General features: G+C 42.4%; 1 protein-coding gene across 4 annotated transcripts in view; it reads left to right on the top strand.

Annotated features, from left to right (window-relative positions):
• Positions 1 to 20,113, top strand: part of GRAMD1C (GRAM domain containing 1C) — a 61,430-nt gene that overhangs the window by 17,539 nt on the left and 23,778 nt on the right. For all 4 annotated transcript variants that reach the window (XM_083437132.1, XM_083437131.1, XM_083437134.1 and 1 more), the window contains exons 3-7: positions 2,071 to 2,155; positions 7,647 to 7,750; positions 8,282 to 8,377; positions 10,354 to 10,434; positions 18,694 to 18,812. In XM_083437132.1, coding sequence (XP_083293258.1) covers positions 2,071 to 2,155; positions 7,647 to 7,750; positions 8,282 to 8,377; positions 10,354 to 10,434; positions 18,694 to 18,812 — 485 coding nt within the window. The remainder of the gene's footprint in view (positions 1 to 2,070; positions 2,156 to 7,646; positions 7,751 to 8,281; positions 8,378 to 10,353; positions 10,435 to 18,693; positions 18,813 to 20,113) is intronic.

Genomic DNA, 20,113 nt, shown 5'->3' with positions numbered 1-20,113 from the left:
GTGCAGTTTTAGCTTTGAAAAGACTCCCCTGGAGTGCTGATTTTTAGCAGTGTTGCTTTGGCCTGAGTATTGTGATAAGCCTGCTTGCAGAAGTTTTTTGTTTACCCAGGGGCAATTATGGTGAATCAGCTTGCTAGTGGAGAAATCCTCTTTGGTGTTCCAAAGGGAGCTTAAAGAACTCTAAAATGATGTATATCTCACATGATGACCTGCAAGAATGAACAGAATACATGCAGCATCTATATTAATCCTCTGCATTATTAAACATAGAAGAAAATTAGTAGGACCTGGCCAGTGTTTGCCACTTATTCTGTGAGATTTCTGACTGAATTGATTAAAGCAGGGTGGGCGGGATTTGTGGCCCTACAGGTATTGAACCTCAACTCCCATCAGTCCTAGCCAGCAGGTTCCTAAGGTGAGGGATGATGGTAATTTCAGTCTAGCATCATCTAGAGGGCCATAGGTTCTCCACTTCTACATTAAGGATGTTGGGTGGAATTCAAAGTAGCTGTTAGAAGATTGCTCCATCAGTGCAAGTATTTCTGCTTGGCTGTTTGGAAGACTCTCCCTTCCCCGTCCCCAACATGCTGTTCTGGATGTTCTCCTGACACACACACATTCCAAAGAGGGAAGAGGGAAAGCCTTATTGCACTAGTGGGACTTGCTGTCCTGGTTTCTAACAGCACAACTATTTAGTTGAATCTTGCCCATCATTTTGCACCAATATTCTGAAACAGCTTAGCTTAAGGAAGGGGTGGGGGAAGAACTAGGTAAAAGGTAAAGCTGGAGTAGTGGATCCAGAACTGGGCCATACTTTAAGACTTGAAAGCAAGGTGAGGACCATCGCCTGTTAATTACGGATGTCGTATGAATCATATAATGCCAGGTGACTCTAAAGTTGAAAGCCATGGTAGCAGGCACAGGCACATCTCCAAAGTTTGTTCTAAAGTCCCACATCTCTGAGATAAGAGGTAAACCTCTGCTTTTTCTTTTATATTAAAAAAGCAGTAGTAGAAGCTTATCTTAATTGGATAAAAGTCTTTGCTAGTTGCCTTTTAAAGAGGAGGTAGAGGCTTTTTGTACCTGCTGCCTTTTTTCTTGTTTGCATCTTCTAAAAAAACTAGGCAGAGGCTTATCTCCTATCTTAGTGCTGTGGTCTCATGGTGCCAAGACTAAAGATATGAGTTCCCTTACTGCTTACTTTAGCACTTTGTGCTTATGGAAATAGCAGATCTCAGTGCCTGATGCCGTATGATACCACGTGACTGGCAGCTGGGTGCAGTTTGCCTAGAAGTGCCTTGCAGGTCAAATCCAGAGGCCTAGTCTTTGGGCCAGAGCTTCTCCATGCTAGGGCACAAGAAAGGGAAGGATGCTAGTTAGGTCCTCATGGAATGTCATTTTCTGCCAGGGGCTGAGCTGCCACATCCAGAAGTGAGGTACTAACTTGCACATGCTATTTCTACCAGGGAAGGCCTCTATGACCTCTTCTTACGCTACCTTGGAAATGTGGGAGTTGCTACAGCACAGCTCCTTTCTACTGCTCCTTTCCACACCTTGGAAACAGTCTGAGATGTCCTGAGCCACATAGGCGGAGTCTTTATCTCACACCCACATTCTGTGGCTTTATCTCACATCCGCATCTCAGCCTTGTGCACGTTTCTACAGATGGAAGGCAGCCAGGATTCCAATAGCAGAGTACAGCTGCTTTTGCATTTTGCATTAATATCTATGATACGTTCAGACTGCTATATTTCATAAGTGCACATTGCACAATGAGATGATTAACAGTAATTTCCTTTTGTGTTGTCTGTTAAACCTTGGGTATGGTATGCAGACTCCATGTACAACTTCATGGCTGGGATTCAGGGGGCGTCAGAACTTCAGGAGGGTTTCTGCCAGATCAAAGGGAAGGCTGGAGACTGGGTTGTGCTTAAGGCGACAGTGCATGGTTAATTCACTGGGTGTGGACACTGTGCACTTGCGTTAATTCTGACACTTGTTTTTCTGCAAGGCTTTGATGATAATAAAACACAAAACCCCCTTTTTTTCTTGAACCTTTTCTTTTTGCAGATCTCAAGCTCCACTTACAAATATAGGAATGAGGAATTTAAGAGACAATTCTCGCACCTGCCAGATTTGGAAAGGCTTGTAGTAGGTAAGAGGGAAACATTTCATCCTATGAGTGGAGCTACAAGCTGCATTTTTATATTTAAAGCAAATTTGAACCTTGTAACCTGGAAACGTAATGCCAAAAATACTGAATGCTTTGTTGTGAAGAAAATGAAACAACTTAAAGGACGCCTTCCTTGAAGCACGCTTTCTGAAATAAGAATAACAACAACAACAACAACAACAATAACAATAACAATAATACTGTGGTACCTCGGGTTACATACGCTTCAGGTTACATACGCTTCAGGTTACAGACTTCGCTAACCCAGAAATACTGCTTCAGGTTAAGAACTTTGCTTCAGGATGAGAACAGAAATCATGCTCCGGCGGCGCGGCAGCAGCGGGAGGCCCCATTAGCTAAAGTGGTGCTCCAGGTTAAGAACAGTTTCAGGTTAAGTACAGACCTCCGGAACAAATTAAGTACTTAACCCAAGGTACCACTGTAATAAATTTATTTATACCCCGCCCATCTGGCTGGGTTTCCCCAGTATGTAAACTGAAACCCAACTGTTCTTTGAAATTCACACTTTTCAGAATTTTGCAATGCAGTTCCCCAGTTAGGTAATATGCATAAAAATGCACATTCTAGGGTAAAGTGTGCATTAAAATGTCTACAATGATGGTTTATATTAGGAGAAATTGTTTTGCAAAAATGCATGTATCTGACCAAATTGAATACAGAAATGTGTATATGCTATTAGGAGGACTTAGCACTGAAATGCTGGTGAATTTTCATGAAGACTTATTTTTTAAAAAAGGGAACTTAACTGATATTAAGAAAAATGAGAAATGGAGAGAAACCAAAACTGACATATTTGCCCATCCCTAGCCTTGGATCTCTGGACCTTGCCATAATGTTGAAACATTTTCAAGAAGTTCAAACAGCAGATTAAGAAGAGATCTTGGGGGGGGGGCAGTCAGTTTCCAGTTCATTTGTACTTGCAGAACATCTTCTTCCTAATTTCATTTCATTTGTGCCTTACTTGCTTGCCTTTAATTTCTCTGTGCTTGAACAGCACTGACATTTTGCTCTTTAATCTTCTGGATGTATTTGCCTTTTGTTCTCAGAATGTTCAACAAGGCCCTGCCCTTTCATTTCATCCCTTTGCAAATCCTCCATATCTCCCTTGTGTATTTTGCACAGCTTTCAAATGCGCCCATGACACAAGCTAACTTGATCTCATTTTTAAGACATCCTTACTGAAACATTATCTGAAGCTTTAAAATAGCCCATATCCAATAGAGAATTAGTATGGTCTGTCGTAAACAATTCCACTTTATTCTAAAATTCCAAGCTGCCGTTTGCACTGGTGTAGGAAAGCAAGCAAGCAAGCAATTTGGCTCTTTGTGTGAGGCATACTTTCCATATGACAACCATTCTGAATTTGAAGAGTAAACAGCCAGATTAGGCATGGGCTGCACTGAATGCAAGTTTGGCTAGTCAAGGACAGTGCAAAGTCATAGTATTCAAAGGAACATTAAAATGTTTCCTACTCTGACCTTAAAGCTTTGCTGTATTGCACCCTACAGCAGTATCAACTGTTGTTCTCCAGTATGTGACGCGAAGTCAGGAGCTATTACATATGATAAAAAAGACGGAGCAAAACCTTTTAAAGAATAAAGAATGGGAGGAGAGCTAGTTCTTAATCTGAAAAGAAGGCCAAAAGCACAGTTCTCCATGACACCACGCCCTCTGTCCTTGAAGCCTTCCTTCTTACTCTTTGATGCTTAAACCAGCTAAAACAGATATGCTGTGAATAGGAAAGCAGATTACCCTAGATGGAGGTGTTCAACCAATCCTTGATGGAATTGCACTCTCCCTGAAAGACCCAGTTTGCAGCTTGGGTGTGCAGCCCCCAGATGGTGGGGGGTGAAGTTGCTTCTTATCAGCTTCAGTTTGTTTTCCGTGAACCTATTAAGAGACGTTGGGCCTTGCCACAATTATCCATGCGCTAGAGATTGCCAGGCTAGACTACTCCGAAGCTTTCTACATGGGCTTGCATTTGAAGATAGTTCAGAAGTTACAACTGGTACAGTATGCAGCTGTCTAGCTACTGGGGCCAGGAGGTCAGATCGTGTTAAACATATACGTAGCCAATTGTACTGGCTACCAGTGTGTTTCTGGGCCCAATTCAAAGTGCTGGTGATGACATTAAAGTCCTAAATGGTTGGGACCAGGTTATATTATGGACTGCATGCACACACATTAACCTACTCATACCCTCATGCTACTCAGGTGCCTGTGAAATAGGGTTGCCATATTTCAAAAAGAAAAAACCCAGGTTTTCTTAGGGAAACCCCAAAGTTGTTGACAAAGGACCACATTTTGGAAATTCCCAAGGATGTCATCTCTACCTTTGAAATCACGGTGATGTCCAGGAAAATCCGGGTGTATGGCAGTCCTATTGTAAAAACTATTAGGCTTGCAGGCACGTAGAACACTGCCTTTTCTGCGGCGGTCTCCCAGTTTTGGAATTCTGCTCTGAGTGATGTTAGGCAGGCCTTTAACAACTTTTAAACAGCACCCCCCCCTTTTAAATCATGCCCTTTTGAGGTCAACTTTTCATGCTGAATTAAAAGGACTGCTTGCTCTGTGCTAGTTTTGTATTCTATTTTTGGATATAATTGGCTTTCAATGCTTGTAGTACTTCGTTTGTATATGCTTATTGATTTGTAAACTGATTTGTTAGGCAATTTGGCCTTGAGAAGTGGTATAGAAGCTTTTAAAATACCGTAGATAAATAAATTAGAATGCATAGTGTTTGGAAATAATTATTCCTCAATGAGAGAAGCACTGTCTGCATAGGGAGAAAGCCTGTCCCACTCACAGCTAGTGTATTTGATGGAGAGGCTCAATTTATTAAAACAGTCTTTGAGTCCTAATCACTGAAAGTTTTTGTTTTATCTGTTCAGATTGCCAGGTCGCAGTGATACGGAGGCACTCTGTTTTGGAACAGGTGATGGCAAAAATGTGTGGGTTTTGGTTAGCAGTAGATACTGATGCAGATTTATTCATAAGATTCCACTTTTAGGGCTCAAGTGCAGTGTGAAGTCTGAGCAATTTGTAAAATGGGCAGGGCAATCTGAGCTGCAAGAAGCAAGCCTGATTTATGCTGGGGTATATTATGCCTGTGTAATTTACCCCCTGAAGGACAGGGGATACTGATGGCTGAGGTGGCCTGAGCCTAGCAGAGGGAAAACAAGCCTTTAAAATAGTGTGGTGTAGTGGTTAAGAGCAGTAGACTCATAATCTGGGGAACCGGGTTCGCGTCTCCGCTCCTCCACACGCAGCTGCTGGGTGACCTTGGGCCAGTCACACTTCTCTGAAGTATCTCAGCCCCACTCACCTCACAGAGTGTTTGTTGTGGGGGAGGAAAGGAAAGGAGAATGTTAGCCACTTTGAGACTCCTTCGGGTAGTGGTAAAGCGGGATATAATATCCAAACTCTTCTTCTTCTTTTTTGTCACTTCCTGTGGGTGACCGAGCTGAACAGAGTTTGCAATGGGTTACTGTAGATCTCCCCAGTGCTTTTCTCCTCAGGGGGTACTCAAGGGTACACAGTACTGGCGCCTCTTTTTAAAAGTATGGCACTTGTTACAGTAACTTTATGGTGGGTACTGGCACCTGTTTTTCTAGAAAAAAGACACTGGGTCTCCCCTGCCTCTCTCCCAGAATGGCTCTTTTCCCTTAGTTAGGGACGCTAATCCCTTAGTTAGGGACGCGGGTGGCGCTGTGGGTTAAACCACAGAGCCTAGGACTTGCCAATCAGAAGGTCGGCCGTTCGAATCCCCGTGACGGGGTGAGCTCCCGTTGCTCGGTCCCTGCTCCTGCCAACCTACCAGTTCGAAAGCATGTCAAAGTGCAAGTAGATAAATAGGTACCGCTCCGGCGGGAAGGTAAACGACATTTCCGTGCACTGTTTTGGTTCGCCAGAAGCTGTACGCCGGCTGCCTCAGCCAGTAAAGCGAGATGAGTGCCACAACCCCAGAGTCGGTCACGACTGGACCTAATGGCCAGGGGTCCCTTTACCTTTAATCCCTTAGTTGGGATGGATGACTTAAACTGGCATACATCCATCTGAGCAAGGATGAGGAATTTCAGCTGATGTAGGCCCCGACTCAGCTGGAGATCTGCCTATTCCTAACCTGGCTCATCTCAGCAGATCTTGGGTTTGTATTGCTTCCTCAATCTGCCTGTAACAGGAGGAATCTTTTTAGAACTGGGTAAATCTTGGTATCTTGAGGAGGGGCCAGAGTTGGTAAGCAGAATATGTGCTTTGCAGGGTTTCAGTTTTAAGTTTTATTCTCTTCTCTCTCCATGCCATGGTCCCTGTGAAAAATGTCTATACCTCAAAGCTGCTGTTTTCTCCAGGAGGGAAATTGTCATTATTAATGCCAGTATTAATGGCTGCTTCCCTTCTGGGGCCTACAGTAACTTACGTGTGTCTGTGTCTGACACCAGGACCATGGGAATGGAGGGAAAGGATGTAACAGAGTTTCATTCCTGCTCCTCCCAGCAGCTGCTATTAAAAATACAGTGGTACCTCAGGTTACATCGCTTCAGGTTACATACGCTTCACGTTACAGACTCCGCTAACCCAGAAATAGTGCTTCAGGTTAAGAATTTTGCTTCAGGATAAGAACAGAAATTGTGCTCTGGCGGTGCGGCAGCAGCAGGAGGCCCCATTAGCTAAAGTGGTGCTTCAGGTTAAGAACAGTTTCAGGTTAAGAACAGACCTCCGGAACGAATTAAGTACTTAACCTGAGGTACCACTGTAAAAGAGGACACATTAACTGCATTCACACATATAACATTAGGAGCAGTTTGGCCCTCAAGTGTGTAACCCTTGGAAAAACTGGTTCTGGAAGTAATGATGTCACCAGCTTCCAGTCAATCTTTTGTTGCAAACTGGCAGAACCAGTTTCTGCTCAACTTATTAAGGGAGAGAAGATGATATACCTAAATAAAACCTGGCGAATGCACTTCCAAAGTGAGCTCACCTTTTAAATTATGTAAGTCCGTGGGCATCCAGACTATGAGCAGACAACATTAGGCTTAACCTGATGACCATTCTGTAAAAGAGCAGGGTCAGATACATCACTTCAGATGCATGTAAGTTTCAAGGATATCCCTATTCCAGCACAGACATGCCTTTTTTCCTCAACCTGTTTTTGAAGTTTTGCCAAGCATGTAGGTTTACTGAGGAATGAAGCACATGTTAATTTTCCTCACATCTTAAAATAGTTGTACACTATTCTTTAAAAGGGTTTTTTTTTCTGAAGCTGCTCAGAATACGAAATGTTTCAGGTATCCCTCTGACAAATGAAGAAAATTTCCTTCATTTCAACAACCACCCACAAGATACTTAAAGCTGCTTGAAGTTCCTTAGGAGCACAACATTGCTGATAAGCTAAATCATGAGTTTAGCTGAGCTCTGTTAAAAAGATACACTCTTTTATCATTTCCCTTTTTAGATTATGCCTGTGCTCTCCAGAAGGATATCCTCCTTCAAGGACGTCTGTATCTTTCTGAAAACTGGCTCTGTTTCCACAGCAACATCTTCCGATGGGAGACCACAGTAAGGCCTGTGTGTGTGTGTGTGTGTGTGTGTGTGTGTGTGCATGTGTGCATGTGCCTGCAATGACTCCTCAGGACTGACCCTACCATCAGGCATAGTGAGACAATGACCTCGGGCAGCAAAATTGGGATTGACCTACCATTAGGCAAAGTGAGGTGGCTGGCTGAGGTGGCCTTGCTCTTCCTCAAGTGTGGTGATAGATGCTGTCCCATTCATTGCCAGTGTTGAAGTGATATTTAACTGCCAGTATGACTGGCTTCTGGACATGGGGTGGGGGAGGGACACACCTTTGCCTCAGGTGGCAAAATGTCTTGGGCTAGTCCTTACTTTCCTAAAGTGATCTGCACCCCACTTTTTTGTGTGCCCAGAATTCTCTGCCACACCTAGAAGGTTCTGCTGCAGACAAGTTGATATAAAAAAGGTTCCTTGTGGATAGCAAGTCTGAAAACCAATGTTTTACATACTATGACATACTATGTCTTACACTGAGGTCTTACATTGTTTTACTTCATGTGTGTTCTTGAACCTCAGATTTCTATCGCCTTGAAGGATATCACCTTCATGACAAAAGAGAAGACAGCTCGGCTCATCCCAAATGCCATCCAGATAGCAACTGAAGGGGAGAAGGTGTGATGCTCTTTAATTTATTCTTTACTCCTTTTCTTAAAAAATGCTGAACTGTCCTGGCTCTTGCCCAGCACACACAGACAGAGATTCTTATGTGTAAGGGGGGGGGGGGAATAGATATTTATTCAAGCATGTAACAGTACCAGCTAGGCAGCACACACACAGTTCAGGAGTTCAGGAATCAGACAAGATGCTAAGAACTGGATGTAAACAATGATGATGCCCCAATTGTTTCCGCACCCCACAAGCCATGCTTTTAAAGACAAGGCGTGGCAAGCTCACTTGCAGGACTTCCTTGCTTTGTGGAAATGTCAGGATTGCAAATGCGTGCTTTTCTGAGGTGGGTGGATCTGCTGTCATCTGGATCCCTCTTGCATCCTCCTGATCAGTTGCTGCTACCTCCTGATTTGTCCCCCTGCTTATCTAGTTTTGCCTCCATTCTTTACCTGGCTGAGTTCTACATTGGCAACACTGACACTAAGGAAGAGGAAAGTGACAGCCACTGCAACCCCCTGGACTCAATATAAGTGGGGGCTATCTGAAGTTAATGGGGTAGTGCCCCATTTGCCCTGATGACCTATGTGGCAGTAAACCCTGTTGAGCTTAGTGGGACTTATTTCTGATTAGATTTGTATAGCATCTCAATGTAAACATTTTATTTTGTTATTATATTTATAAACATACTGCTCATCCTGTAATATCTGGGTGATGAGCACACACAATAAAACCATAAAACAATTTAAAATACACACATTTTTCAAGCTAAAGTGTCATCCCAGCTACTTTTTAGGATCCCAATATGGATACAAGCATATAATAGTTATTTAGATAAAATACGCTCAAGTTTCTTGAGACATATCCTGGGGCTCCCAAGTTCAATCAAGTATGAGACAATGTGTGAAGAACTAGGTATACACACGATGGAATAATGGGTGTGGGATAGCCCTATAAAATACTGGTTGTGTTGCCATTTCCGTTGCCAACCTTTGAGTCTGCTCTCTGACTTACTTAAGGACTCTTATAAATCCAGAGGATTCCAACTCTTACATAGCAAAATCAGATATATTGGCATTGACTTGGAACCCTTGTATAATTCAAGTGAGCAATATATTTATCACAATATTCAAACCAGATTAAGGGACATCGAAAAGCTAAACATCGAGTCAGCTGTAAATAAAATTTGCTCCCTCAAGTTCTATGGTTTAAATACAACAGATAAGAGGGTCACTTATATCTCAAAATTAATAATTCCAGTCCAAAGCAGGCCTTTATGTTAACCCGACTGAATGTTTCCCCCCCCCCAGCTTTTGTCAAGGGCAGATATTTAAACATCTCCAGAAATGATAGACATTGTGGATGTTATTTGAATGTGTTGGACACTGTAGAACATATCATTTTCTACTGTCCATTGTACAACCAGCTACACAAACATGTGCTATCCCCCTTTTTGGGTAGTCTAACACCATGGCACAATGAAAATATCGGATTCTATCTGTCTGACATTAACCTGGAAGTAACTGCAAGGGTGGCTGAGTGTTTGTCAGTAGTATCTCTTAGAGTGGTCAATGGCATTATTTAGTGGGAAGAAATCCCAATTAAAACCTGTTTCATTATATATTTTACATAGCTGTTTTATTAAGTTTTATGATAACCTATACTTGTGGTGCCTAATAAACGTTTGGTGATTTAAGTAATTAATTTAAGCACAATTTAAAAACATATTATGCCAATCAAAACAGCTCAGCAGCAGCGTCAGAAATAGTCCTTCTCAACAACGGACCTCCCCCAAATGCCTGTGTGAACAGATGTGTGTTAAGTTGTCCTCTGAAATCCATCCGGATGGGGACAGCCTTATTAATGGGAACAAAATCAACTGAAATCATGTAGCCTTAGTTCCATGTATTTTCCTTGGGATGAGGATATGCAACATTCAGATCATATTACAAATTGTACACAATTGTCATTTTTCTTTGCAGTTTTTCTTTACTTCATTCAGTGCCAGAGACAGAAGCTACCTCAATATCTTTAGATTGTGGCAGAATTCGTTGTTGGAGAAGGTAAGCTTTGATACGCTTGCGAAATGTCTGCACTGGCCATTTTTTTAAATGCTTGAATTCTAACATATATTGCTAGTTGTTTGCCTTTGCACTCTACAACTAAGTTCCAAGACTTGCATTTGTTAAGTTATGCATTCTTTAAAAATTAGCACTGGATATCAAGTGCATAAGGGTGCTTGTGTGCAAGATTGGTGTGGTTTAGAACAGTAAAGGTGACTAGATGTTAATTTAAAAAACATTCAGTGTATGATTTGTCACAATAAGAAGTCTGTAACTGTGGCAGGCAGTAAAGTCAATCCTAGTGCTCTGGCCTTCTTGGTGATATTTGGTTCATAAATAAGAGCTAGAAAAACATGATGTTGTGGGGAAATGGCATAAATGGAAGTTAAACATCTCCACTATATAACAGGGTTGGAGAGAAGGAAGGTAATTTTTTGGACAGGTGGTCTTTAGTGCTTGTAGGTTCTTGAGAGCCTTATGTTGCATTACTTTTTGCATTAGATCAGGTTTTGTAAGAGAGTGAATTGCCTTCACATGAGGGCATGTGAGGGCAGTATAAGCCCAAGGCGCTGAACTGTGTGCTCACATAATGCCTACCAAGGTTTGGCATGAGGCCTGATGTAGTTCTGCTTTGGGATGTGGAGAGATCTTAGTCACACACACAAAAAATCATAACAAAAGCATATTGTGATCTATAAGGATATGAAAAGAAGGGATAGGAAATCTTTTTCAGCCTGAGTAATGTATTCCCCTCATGAGCAACCTGTTGTGGGCCACATGTCAGCAGTGGGTTAAGCCAGATGCCAAAACAGGTAGAGCATTAGATCATGTGACTCTTAGCAGGGACGTAGAACCTGTGACCCTCCATATGTTGCTGGACTTCATCTCCCATCATCCTGGCTGGGGCTGTTGGGATTCCAATAACAACCTAGTGGCCACAGGTTCCCCATCTCTGCACCATACAGTAGGCTGCATTCCAGCCATGGTTTCTGTGCACACACCCAAACACCAAAGGTCAGAGGTTTCTATGCATACATGTCTCCTCAAGGACAGGCAAAAGCACCCAAGGAGGCTGCAGAGTTAGGGCTGCTGAGGGGATGTGGCCTAGAAAGAGTCCTGAGGCCTCAGAACCACGCATGGCCTCTGGACTTACCTGTTACAAAACATAATAGTTTCCAAGTGAGGGATTTAGGTATCTTTATTTTAAAAACTGAATTGAATCCTTAAACAGGTTTTGGTTTATTCTAAAAATATTCTTAGAAAGACTTAAACTGCAGTTCTAAACACGTTCAGAAATGCCACATGGCACACTACGTCCCTAAAATAGGCCGTTTCAAGTAGCAGGTGGAAGATGACATGTTGAAATATTCTCTCTCACGTAAAAACAAAATAAAAACCCAAACATCTAAGCTTCTCTTAAGCGTACTAGTTTGTTCAGGGGTTTATTTATTTTTAATACGGGAGAGAATTCAAACACATTGGCCACATTCAAACATCATATTAACTTGAGTTTAGTGGGATGAGAAGGAGCCACCCCGAGCTTTGTGTTTCCATGCTTGTCAGTGTAACATGGCAACGGGAAGATGGAAAGCTATCGCTTGCTTTTGATTAGCCATAGTTTAATGTGTCATCCAAACCCTAAACTGAATCTGCTTACCCATTTGGTAAGGGGCTGAGAAATGTATTTAGGAGAAAAGATAGCTCTCTTGAACTGTTTGTTTGTGAAGCAGCTTTTTTCTTGTGTTTGTTATTCATTGGGAATTAGGTACTTTGTGTGTGTTTTCGTCTACGTAGATCATCCTATTGTAGGTTTTCTATGTATTCTCTCTTTTTTTACAGCTGTTGGATATTTTTAGGTGTTTCTTGTTCACCCATAATCTTCCTGTGATTGAGGGGATTCCCCCCCACCCCGACTACTGGGCAGCTTTAGTGTTTTGGTTAGAGAAACTGAAGAGAACTGGCACAACAGGATTAGACAGCATTCCTTTTAATACCAGAGGCATAAGGCTGCCAGTGTGAGAAACAAGATGCTGGACTAGGGAGATTGTTGTTTTGGTTCAGCACCAGGTGTTTGGTAAGAGCATCAGGGCTCTTACATTCTTAGCAAAAGATAGCTCATGCCTGTGGGGTTGCATATGCAACTGCAGAGGTATTTTAATGCTGGATTCACATTTTTGAAGGCTGAAGGTATCTTCTCACAACCATAAGGGCTATAGACTTAAGAAACATCAACAAAAGGAATTCCTTTCATAGCACGCAAAGTTAAATGTGTCCAGGGAGATTGGTTGTTAGCAGGCAGGCAGGCCTCTACTTATTGTGGGTAGAAGGCATATATATATATCAATGATTGCTTTTATCAATATAAATTTAATAAACTATTTATTTATTTATTAGACTCTATACCTCTCTTCATCCGAGGATCACAGGGCAGTTTACAATTTAAAAACACAGAAATTCATAACAAAGTAACAAACAAAAACAATTATCCCTCCCCACCTCCAGTTTAAAAAGCCATAGATTGTTTAATTAGCCAAAGGCCTGGGAGAAAGGGAATGTTTTTGCCTGGTGCCTCAAGGTATGTAACATTTGAAAGGCCTCTAAGATAGTAATCAGCCAAAGGCCTGGCTGAAGAGGAACTGTTTTCGCCTGGCGCCTGAAGGTGTATAATGAAGACACCGGCCAAACCCCCCTGAGGAGAAAATTCCATAAACAGGGAGCTGCTGTAGAAAAGGTCCATTCTCATGTTGCTGCCCTCCAGACCTCTTGTGGTGTGGAGGAGGCACACAAAGAAGGGTCCAGGTCAGTTCATATGGAGAGAGGCAGTCCCTGAGGTATTGTAGTCGAGAGCCGTTTAAAGCTTTATAGGTCAAAACCAGCACATGGAATTGGGCCCAGAAACTAATTGGTAGCCAGTGCAGTCAGGCCAGGTGTCGTATGCTTGAACTGTTTTGCCTTAGCTGCTGAATTGTGAACCATTTTCAGAGGCAACCCAATGTATAACGTGTTGTGGTCATCTCTAACCTAGAGTTTAGCAGAGCATAGATGACAGAGATTAGGCTATCCCTGCCCAGATAGGGACATGGCTGGGCCACTAGCCAAAGCTGATAGAAGGCACTCTGCACCACTGAAGCTTCCTAAGCCACAAGCAACAGCAAAGGACCCAGAAGCACCCAAAGCAAGCTATGTCCCCGGTCCTTCAGAGTGAGTGTTACCCCATGAAGAGCAGGCAACCTGCCATCCGTCTAGTCTAGGGAACTGCCGACTAACAATGCCTCAGTCTTGTCTGGATTGAGCTTCAGTTTATTCATGATGCCCTGTACAGGGTTTCATATTCCGGAATCTGCAATTTTCTGGAAGATAAAGAGTTTCACACAAATGCTGTGTAATTATTGAATTATCATGTAATAAAATCACAAGCAGTGTGAATGTTCAATCACAGCAGCTGCTTCGCCAGCCTAGAAAGGAAGGTAAGTTGAGGGGCAGACATGGCAAAGGGTGCCTTGTCAGTGCTGACTGGTCTACTCTGGAAGGGCTGATACTGGTTTGCTTTTTCAGAAGTGGCTGGGCTTTCTGGGCCTTCTAGTCAAGTGTGATTTCCCCCTCTCTATTTATAGCCTGCCCTCCCCGCCCCCCTAATGTATGTGCATGTTAGTGAAAGGGTTAAAGAGAAACCTGATAAGGAAGCTCTGCCCAGGAATGCTGTCCGTGTTCTTTCCCTGCAACAAACTGTGGCTTGACCGGCTTTGAGTGGAACTAATAGCAGCATTAGCGTACTAAGCAGCCTTGAAAGCAGCTCCCCTGAGATAGTGTTAGAGACTTAAGGCATTTTTAAATGAATTGTGCATGAGGAGCAGAAGATCAATTCTCTCAAAAGCCGGGTAACCACACCTGTTTTCCTGTCTATCCAGGTGTTCTGTGGTGGGGAGGAACCTGCTTGATAGATTCTTAGGAATCCTGAGCCGTATGTTTTCCTATAACCTGCTTACCTGTTTTCTTAGTGGGAGGGCCCCAGGAACTGAGCAGGAGCAAAGCACGTCCCACTTCCAGTTCTGAAAACAGACCTGCCCATTTTTCAGCAGCTTGCAAAGTGCCTATAGTAGGAAGTTACATAAATGCAGCTCTTTCTCTCCAGCGCTTTTCTTCATGACCTCTTGATCACTCCAGGTTGTTTGCCACTATATTGCGGAGGCATTTGTCTACGGGGGGTGGGGTGGGGGTGGGGGCAGTGATCTTCCTTTTTATTACATTCTACTTGTATAGCCTGGACCAGCTTGTAAGCCATGTGGCCATGAGAGGGTTCTTCGGCACTTCAGGAAATCCTGAATATTATGCAATGATTTTAAACCTACGGGAGGTTTTTGAAGTGCTCTCTGCCAACTTTTCCCCGAAGATGTGTCCAGTTTCCTGAATGCCGCTATGAAGTTGCCTACATTATGGAACTGCAAATGTAAGGTTTCATTTTCTTTTCGTGCGGCAGGTTGCAGGTGAATGATGCAGGGAGAGTGGGTTAAGTCTTGCATGAGAAACCTACTAGTCTTAAATCTGTATTCTCCCGAGGGAGCATTTTGTGTGTATTGGTAACTTGTGAATATATTATTTGATGGAAAGTTTTCTGCCATACATTCTGACTTACGTGGCATGCTTGAGCAAATATTTTCTACTGGCTTCATATGAATGGCAAATAGTTACCATTAATTCATTAGGAAAGCTTGAGTTCTCGTGGTGAATGAGTTACACAGTATAGTTGGAGCATAAACGTGAGTTTGCTTGTCTGATTCCTGTTAGTGGGTATATCACCTGATTGGAGTTGGGATTTAGGGGGGGACAACCTTAATATTCCTTTAATGGGTGTAGCTATTTCCTGAATGGCCAATTCATTTACAATGGTGGCATCTATGACCAGTGCTGTGCACAAGGGGTGTGTTTCTGGGGGTGGGAGGAAAAAAACCCACACAATTTGAATAAAGCCAGGTAGAGGGAGAACTTGGTGAAGCATGCACAAATAGTTCTTTAGGGACTTGCTGTCTGCTGAAGTAATGCCTGTATATTTGTAAATGAGGGTCAGGGGACTTGCGATCCTCCAGATGTATTGGGGCAGCTCCTACCAGCTCCAGCCAGGATGACCAGTGGGAGTTGGAGTCCAGCAACATCTGGGGGGCCACAGGAGGTTCCCCACTCCTGTTGTAAATAAAATCAAATATTAGAAAGCCAATCCTAGTGCTATTACTACTCTGAATTCTATGCATGGAACAGTACGTTTCCATGCCCTTCTCACTTCAGCTCCATTTAGTTGTTTCAGAGGAGGCCTCATCAATGTTGTACATTGATGTGGTATGAGGGGATAAAACTGGGATAAGCTGTCTTGGGAAATCTGAGACCCGCCGCTTTATGTTAGCAAAAGGGTCTTGATGGGGCATGAGGAGTGGGGAGGCTGCGGCTGGGTGAAGGACTTAAGAACCCTCCCATGTGAGCAGATGCACTCTGTTGTATCTGTCCCTAAATTTCCCATGTCCAAAGGAGGCTAAATTCTTTTGCTGTGCCCCAGGAGCTTTTCGCTGCTTGAGGAAGTGGGGAGCACAAAACAGCATGGTTGGTCATTCATCTGAGATTCTCTCAGTTTACTTATCTTCAAAACCAGCTGCCTGTACTTTGACTGCGAAAGACCCTTGATTGTACAGTAGCTGTCTTGCCTTCTTGGAGGGCCAAAGTTCATTTGAATGGCATATCAGTTTTTCTCAACAATGCAAGTACAGAGAAGAGAAGTATAATTATTTTTAAAATCTCATTTCTTCCACATTTTGAGAAGCATATTTATAGAAATGGCAATACTTTTAATAGCTGAAATGGAAAATGTATGAATTCATTGGTTACAATTTTCACCTACAGTGGGAAACTGAGAGCTCTCAGGTTTCTCAAGATTGCTGTTGTTGTTTTTATGAAACTTAGAATACAGCTAAAACTTTTAAAAGCAGTTTAAAAACAATTTTCTAAAAATAGTTTAAAACTTCTAAAAAAAACCAAGAACTCACTCAGTAATTCCAGGATTGCCAGGAAAGGATCTTTCAGCCACCAAATGCCTAAGTAAACAGAAATGTTTTTAGATTCTTCCTAAAAGTTAATGAGAGAGACAGACATACCTCACTACCTTGGGACCATGTATGCTAGGACTAACATTTTGAACTGGGCCCAGTAGCGCAGCGTAAGCCATAGCTAAATCATAATTTTGCTTAGACTGTTTTGTGCGAACAGGCCATTGGGTGTTTCAGTTATTTACCACAGCAAATGTGACCGCCACGTGAAATGTCAACTGGCCCACACTCAAGGTCATATAAACAAATACGGGCAAAGAGGGATGAAAAAATAATGGTGAAAAAGGGGAAGAAGGCATAGGCCTCATTCTGCTTGCCTCCTCTGCTAACATCTGAATTTAGATATTCTGGAATGTTTGGTATTGGCTGTGTTACAGAGTTTAGTTTCTGATGTATTTTGAATGAGTGCATTACAGACTTGTGACACCTTTTGTTATTTATTTACAAATATACAAGCAGAGAATACTGGTAGCAAATACAAGGCTACGACAGACAGCTAGTCTGCTAACCCTGTATCCAAGTGTTAGAGAGGGACCCTGTACCTCCAGATTCTCCTCTCTCTCTCTCTCTCTCTGTGTGTGTGTGTGTGTGTGTGTGTGAGAGAGAGAGAGAGAGAGAGATCTTCTCTCCATTTAAAATGCAAATCCTAGCTCCAAACTTTCTCTGCAACTCTTCTTATTTATTACATTTATAACCTGCTGCTATTCCATAATGAAACAAAAAATAGCTTACATATAGCTTGTAGGCAGTCTCCAATCTTCATACTGACCCAGAGCCCATGGCGTGCTTAACTTCAAAAAAGTTGTCACATCATGTGCTTTCAGACTATTCCCTTAACTCTGAGAGGTGCCGTCTTCCAGATTCTGATTGGTACTACAGTGGTACCTTGGGTTACAGATGCTTCAGGTTACAGATGCTTCAGGTTACAGACTCCACTAACCCAGAAATAGTGCTTCAGATTAAGAACTTTGCTTCAGGATGAGAACAGAAATTGTGCGGTGGTGGTGCGGCGGCAGCAGGAGGCCCCATTAGCTAAAGTGGTACCTCAGGTTAAGAACAGCTTTAGGCTAAGAACAGACCTCCAGAACGAATTAAGTTCTTAACCCGAGGTACCACTGTATATTCCATAGGCCATCAAAGACCTTCTGCTATCAGAAAAAGAACATTTCTGGTCATTAAGGACCATTGAGGTTCTCTAGTTAACAATCCTGGCCACTCATAGTGAACAGAAAGTGCAGTTCACAACACTATTGTGTCACATCTCAATGAGGTGGAGGAAATCTTCTATTTCTCCTAGGCTAGGAGAAAGCATATTTGGAAAGTTTTTTAATGCTTCTGATGTTTGTCAGTAGTTAGGTACAAATGGCAAGCGTACTTATGCTTTAGTGAGTTTTATACCACCCTGTGCGTCCTGCTTTAACATTAAACATGTAATCCCAGTACATCATTTCAAGGCAGGTTTGTGAATATGTTCTGGCAAGAGAGGAGACAAGGGAGAAAACAGTTCAGTGATGGTTAATTCATGATCAACATAGGATCTGGTTTTTTTGGTTAACGTAGTGAGCTATCTTTGACTCCTGTGTTTGAGCTGGGTAACTCTACATTGCTTTGGTTCACATGCTATGTTGCTGTTGTCACTATGCTTGGAGCCCCTTTAGCAGTTGAGTGAAGAAGCCACTTGACCTGTAGACAGCTGGCTAAGAGGGGATTGTGGTATTGTTGTACAACTAATGTCAGCTGAGAGGATGCAGCTGTTCACAGCAGTTAAAACGACTTGGAGAAGGTTTTTTCTAAAAAAAAATTTCAGGAATTGGGGTGGGAGGGGGCAAAGACTATCGTGGTCTTGGATCTCAATAGCCATATGGAAAAGTACCGGGAGTGTACTATCTTAAAGATAATTAATCTATAATGATGGGTTTGTATTGTTAGTTTTCTGTTAGAGTTGAAAATGGGTGTTAGAGCGAAAGCTCTGTTTCACATTTTTATTTATAAATGCAGCTAGATATACTGTGGATCATAGATTGAACATTACTAGCAACAGGGATTATTATTTTTTAAGTGAATAAGAGCATTTGTTACCTCTGCTTAAATAGGATATAACTTTAAAAGACAAGCCATCTACTGTGGTTACTGACCAAGCGTACTTAATTTTTTGTTTTGTGTTTTCCAGAGACTGACCAAGCAAGAATTCTGGCAGCTTGTACAGCAAAGCTATGGCTCTGAGCTGGGCTTGAACACGGAAGAGATGGAAAACATTTATTCTTCATCAGAGGAGAATGGACAGTCAAGGTAAGAATATGCTGCAGATTACCACAAAGGAAGGTACATATTATTGGCATCCCATTTTATGCAAGTCATTTGAAAGGCTACTATTGAACGCACATAGAGTTTTGCGTATTAGTGGTGTTTTCATTTTTCGGTACGATCCTCTTCCTATGCACATATAAAGCAGGTATAACTTCTATTTTGCCATTCTAATTCCGAGCTAGTTTAGAGATTACCACTTGCTTGCTTAGATTGATGAAAAGGTTGTATCCGTGGTGATGCTGGCTTGCGTGTTCATGCAGTAGCAACACACGTGTTGCTGGTTGGATGACAAAGTACCGTATTTTCGCCCTATAAGACGCACCAGACCGTAAGATGCACCTAGTTTTTGGAGGAGGAAAACAAGAAAAAAAAAATTCTGAATCTCAGAAGCCAGAACATCAAGAGGGATTGCTGTGCAGCGAAAGCAGCGATCCCTCTTGCTGTTCTGGCTTCTGGGATAGCTGCGCAGCCTGCATTCACTCCATAAGACGTACGCACATTTCCCCTTACTTTTTAGGAGGGAAAAAGTGAGTCTTATAGAGCAAAAAATACGGTATATTGGGAACTTTTCGTGCAAACCATGCAGCAGTGGCACTGCTACGTGCAGGTGTTGCATAGGGTAAAGAGCATGTAAATGTTAACTGGCTTCCATGTCTTTCTGCTACAGGGGTAGAGGCCTTTTGGCAACTTGCATGGGCAAGTTAGTGATGATATCTAAACCAAACTGAAAAGGAATGTGTGGAAGTATGATGCTAAATATCCAATGAAAGGTGTTTTCAAGGATTTAGCATATTCCTTTTCGAAGGTGCTATTTTTACTTGTCTTGGGGCTGACGCTTACCTAATAAGATCATGTATACATTTAGCAGTTCAAGTGCAAGATCTACTTTATCTGCTCCGGTTTCATGGGAAGAAAAGGGAACTTCATCTTTCGGGTGTCCTTTGTGGAAATTGTTTATACTTTGGATTCATTGAGTGAGTGGACTTCTGTGTTAAATCAGTTTTCTAGTCAAAGAAGCTCTAGGTAATATATGGGTATGATTCCTTCTATTAGTCCTCTTGGTGTGTGCATGCATAGGCACACGTGCATGTGCACGTGCGCGCACACACACACACACGTACATGTATTTTTGCTTCATGTACGGTAAGTAAAACAGTTGAGTTCCTTTGGTTGCAAGAGCTTGAGCAGGTTAACTTCTATCCTTCTATCACACCTGTTGTTTCACAGCAGCTTTAAAATGTGTTTTTGCTTTAAAAAGACGAAGCCTACATCCCTTATTTCAG

Source organism: Podarcis tiliguerta (assembly GCF_965153285.1).
Source record: "Podarcis tiliguerta genome assembly, chromosome: 4".
In the NCBI taxonomy this organism is placed as follows: domain Eukaryota; kingdom Metazoa; phylum Chordata; class Lepidosauria; order Squamata; family Lacertidae; genus Podarcis; species Podarcis tiliguerta.
The sequence above is the reverse complement of the archived record's forward strand: the minus strand, read 5'-3'. Positions and strand labels throughout refer to the sequence as shown.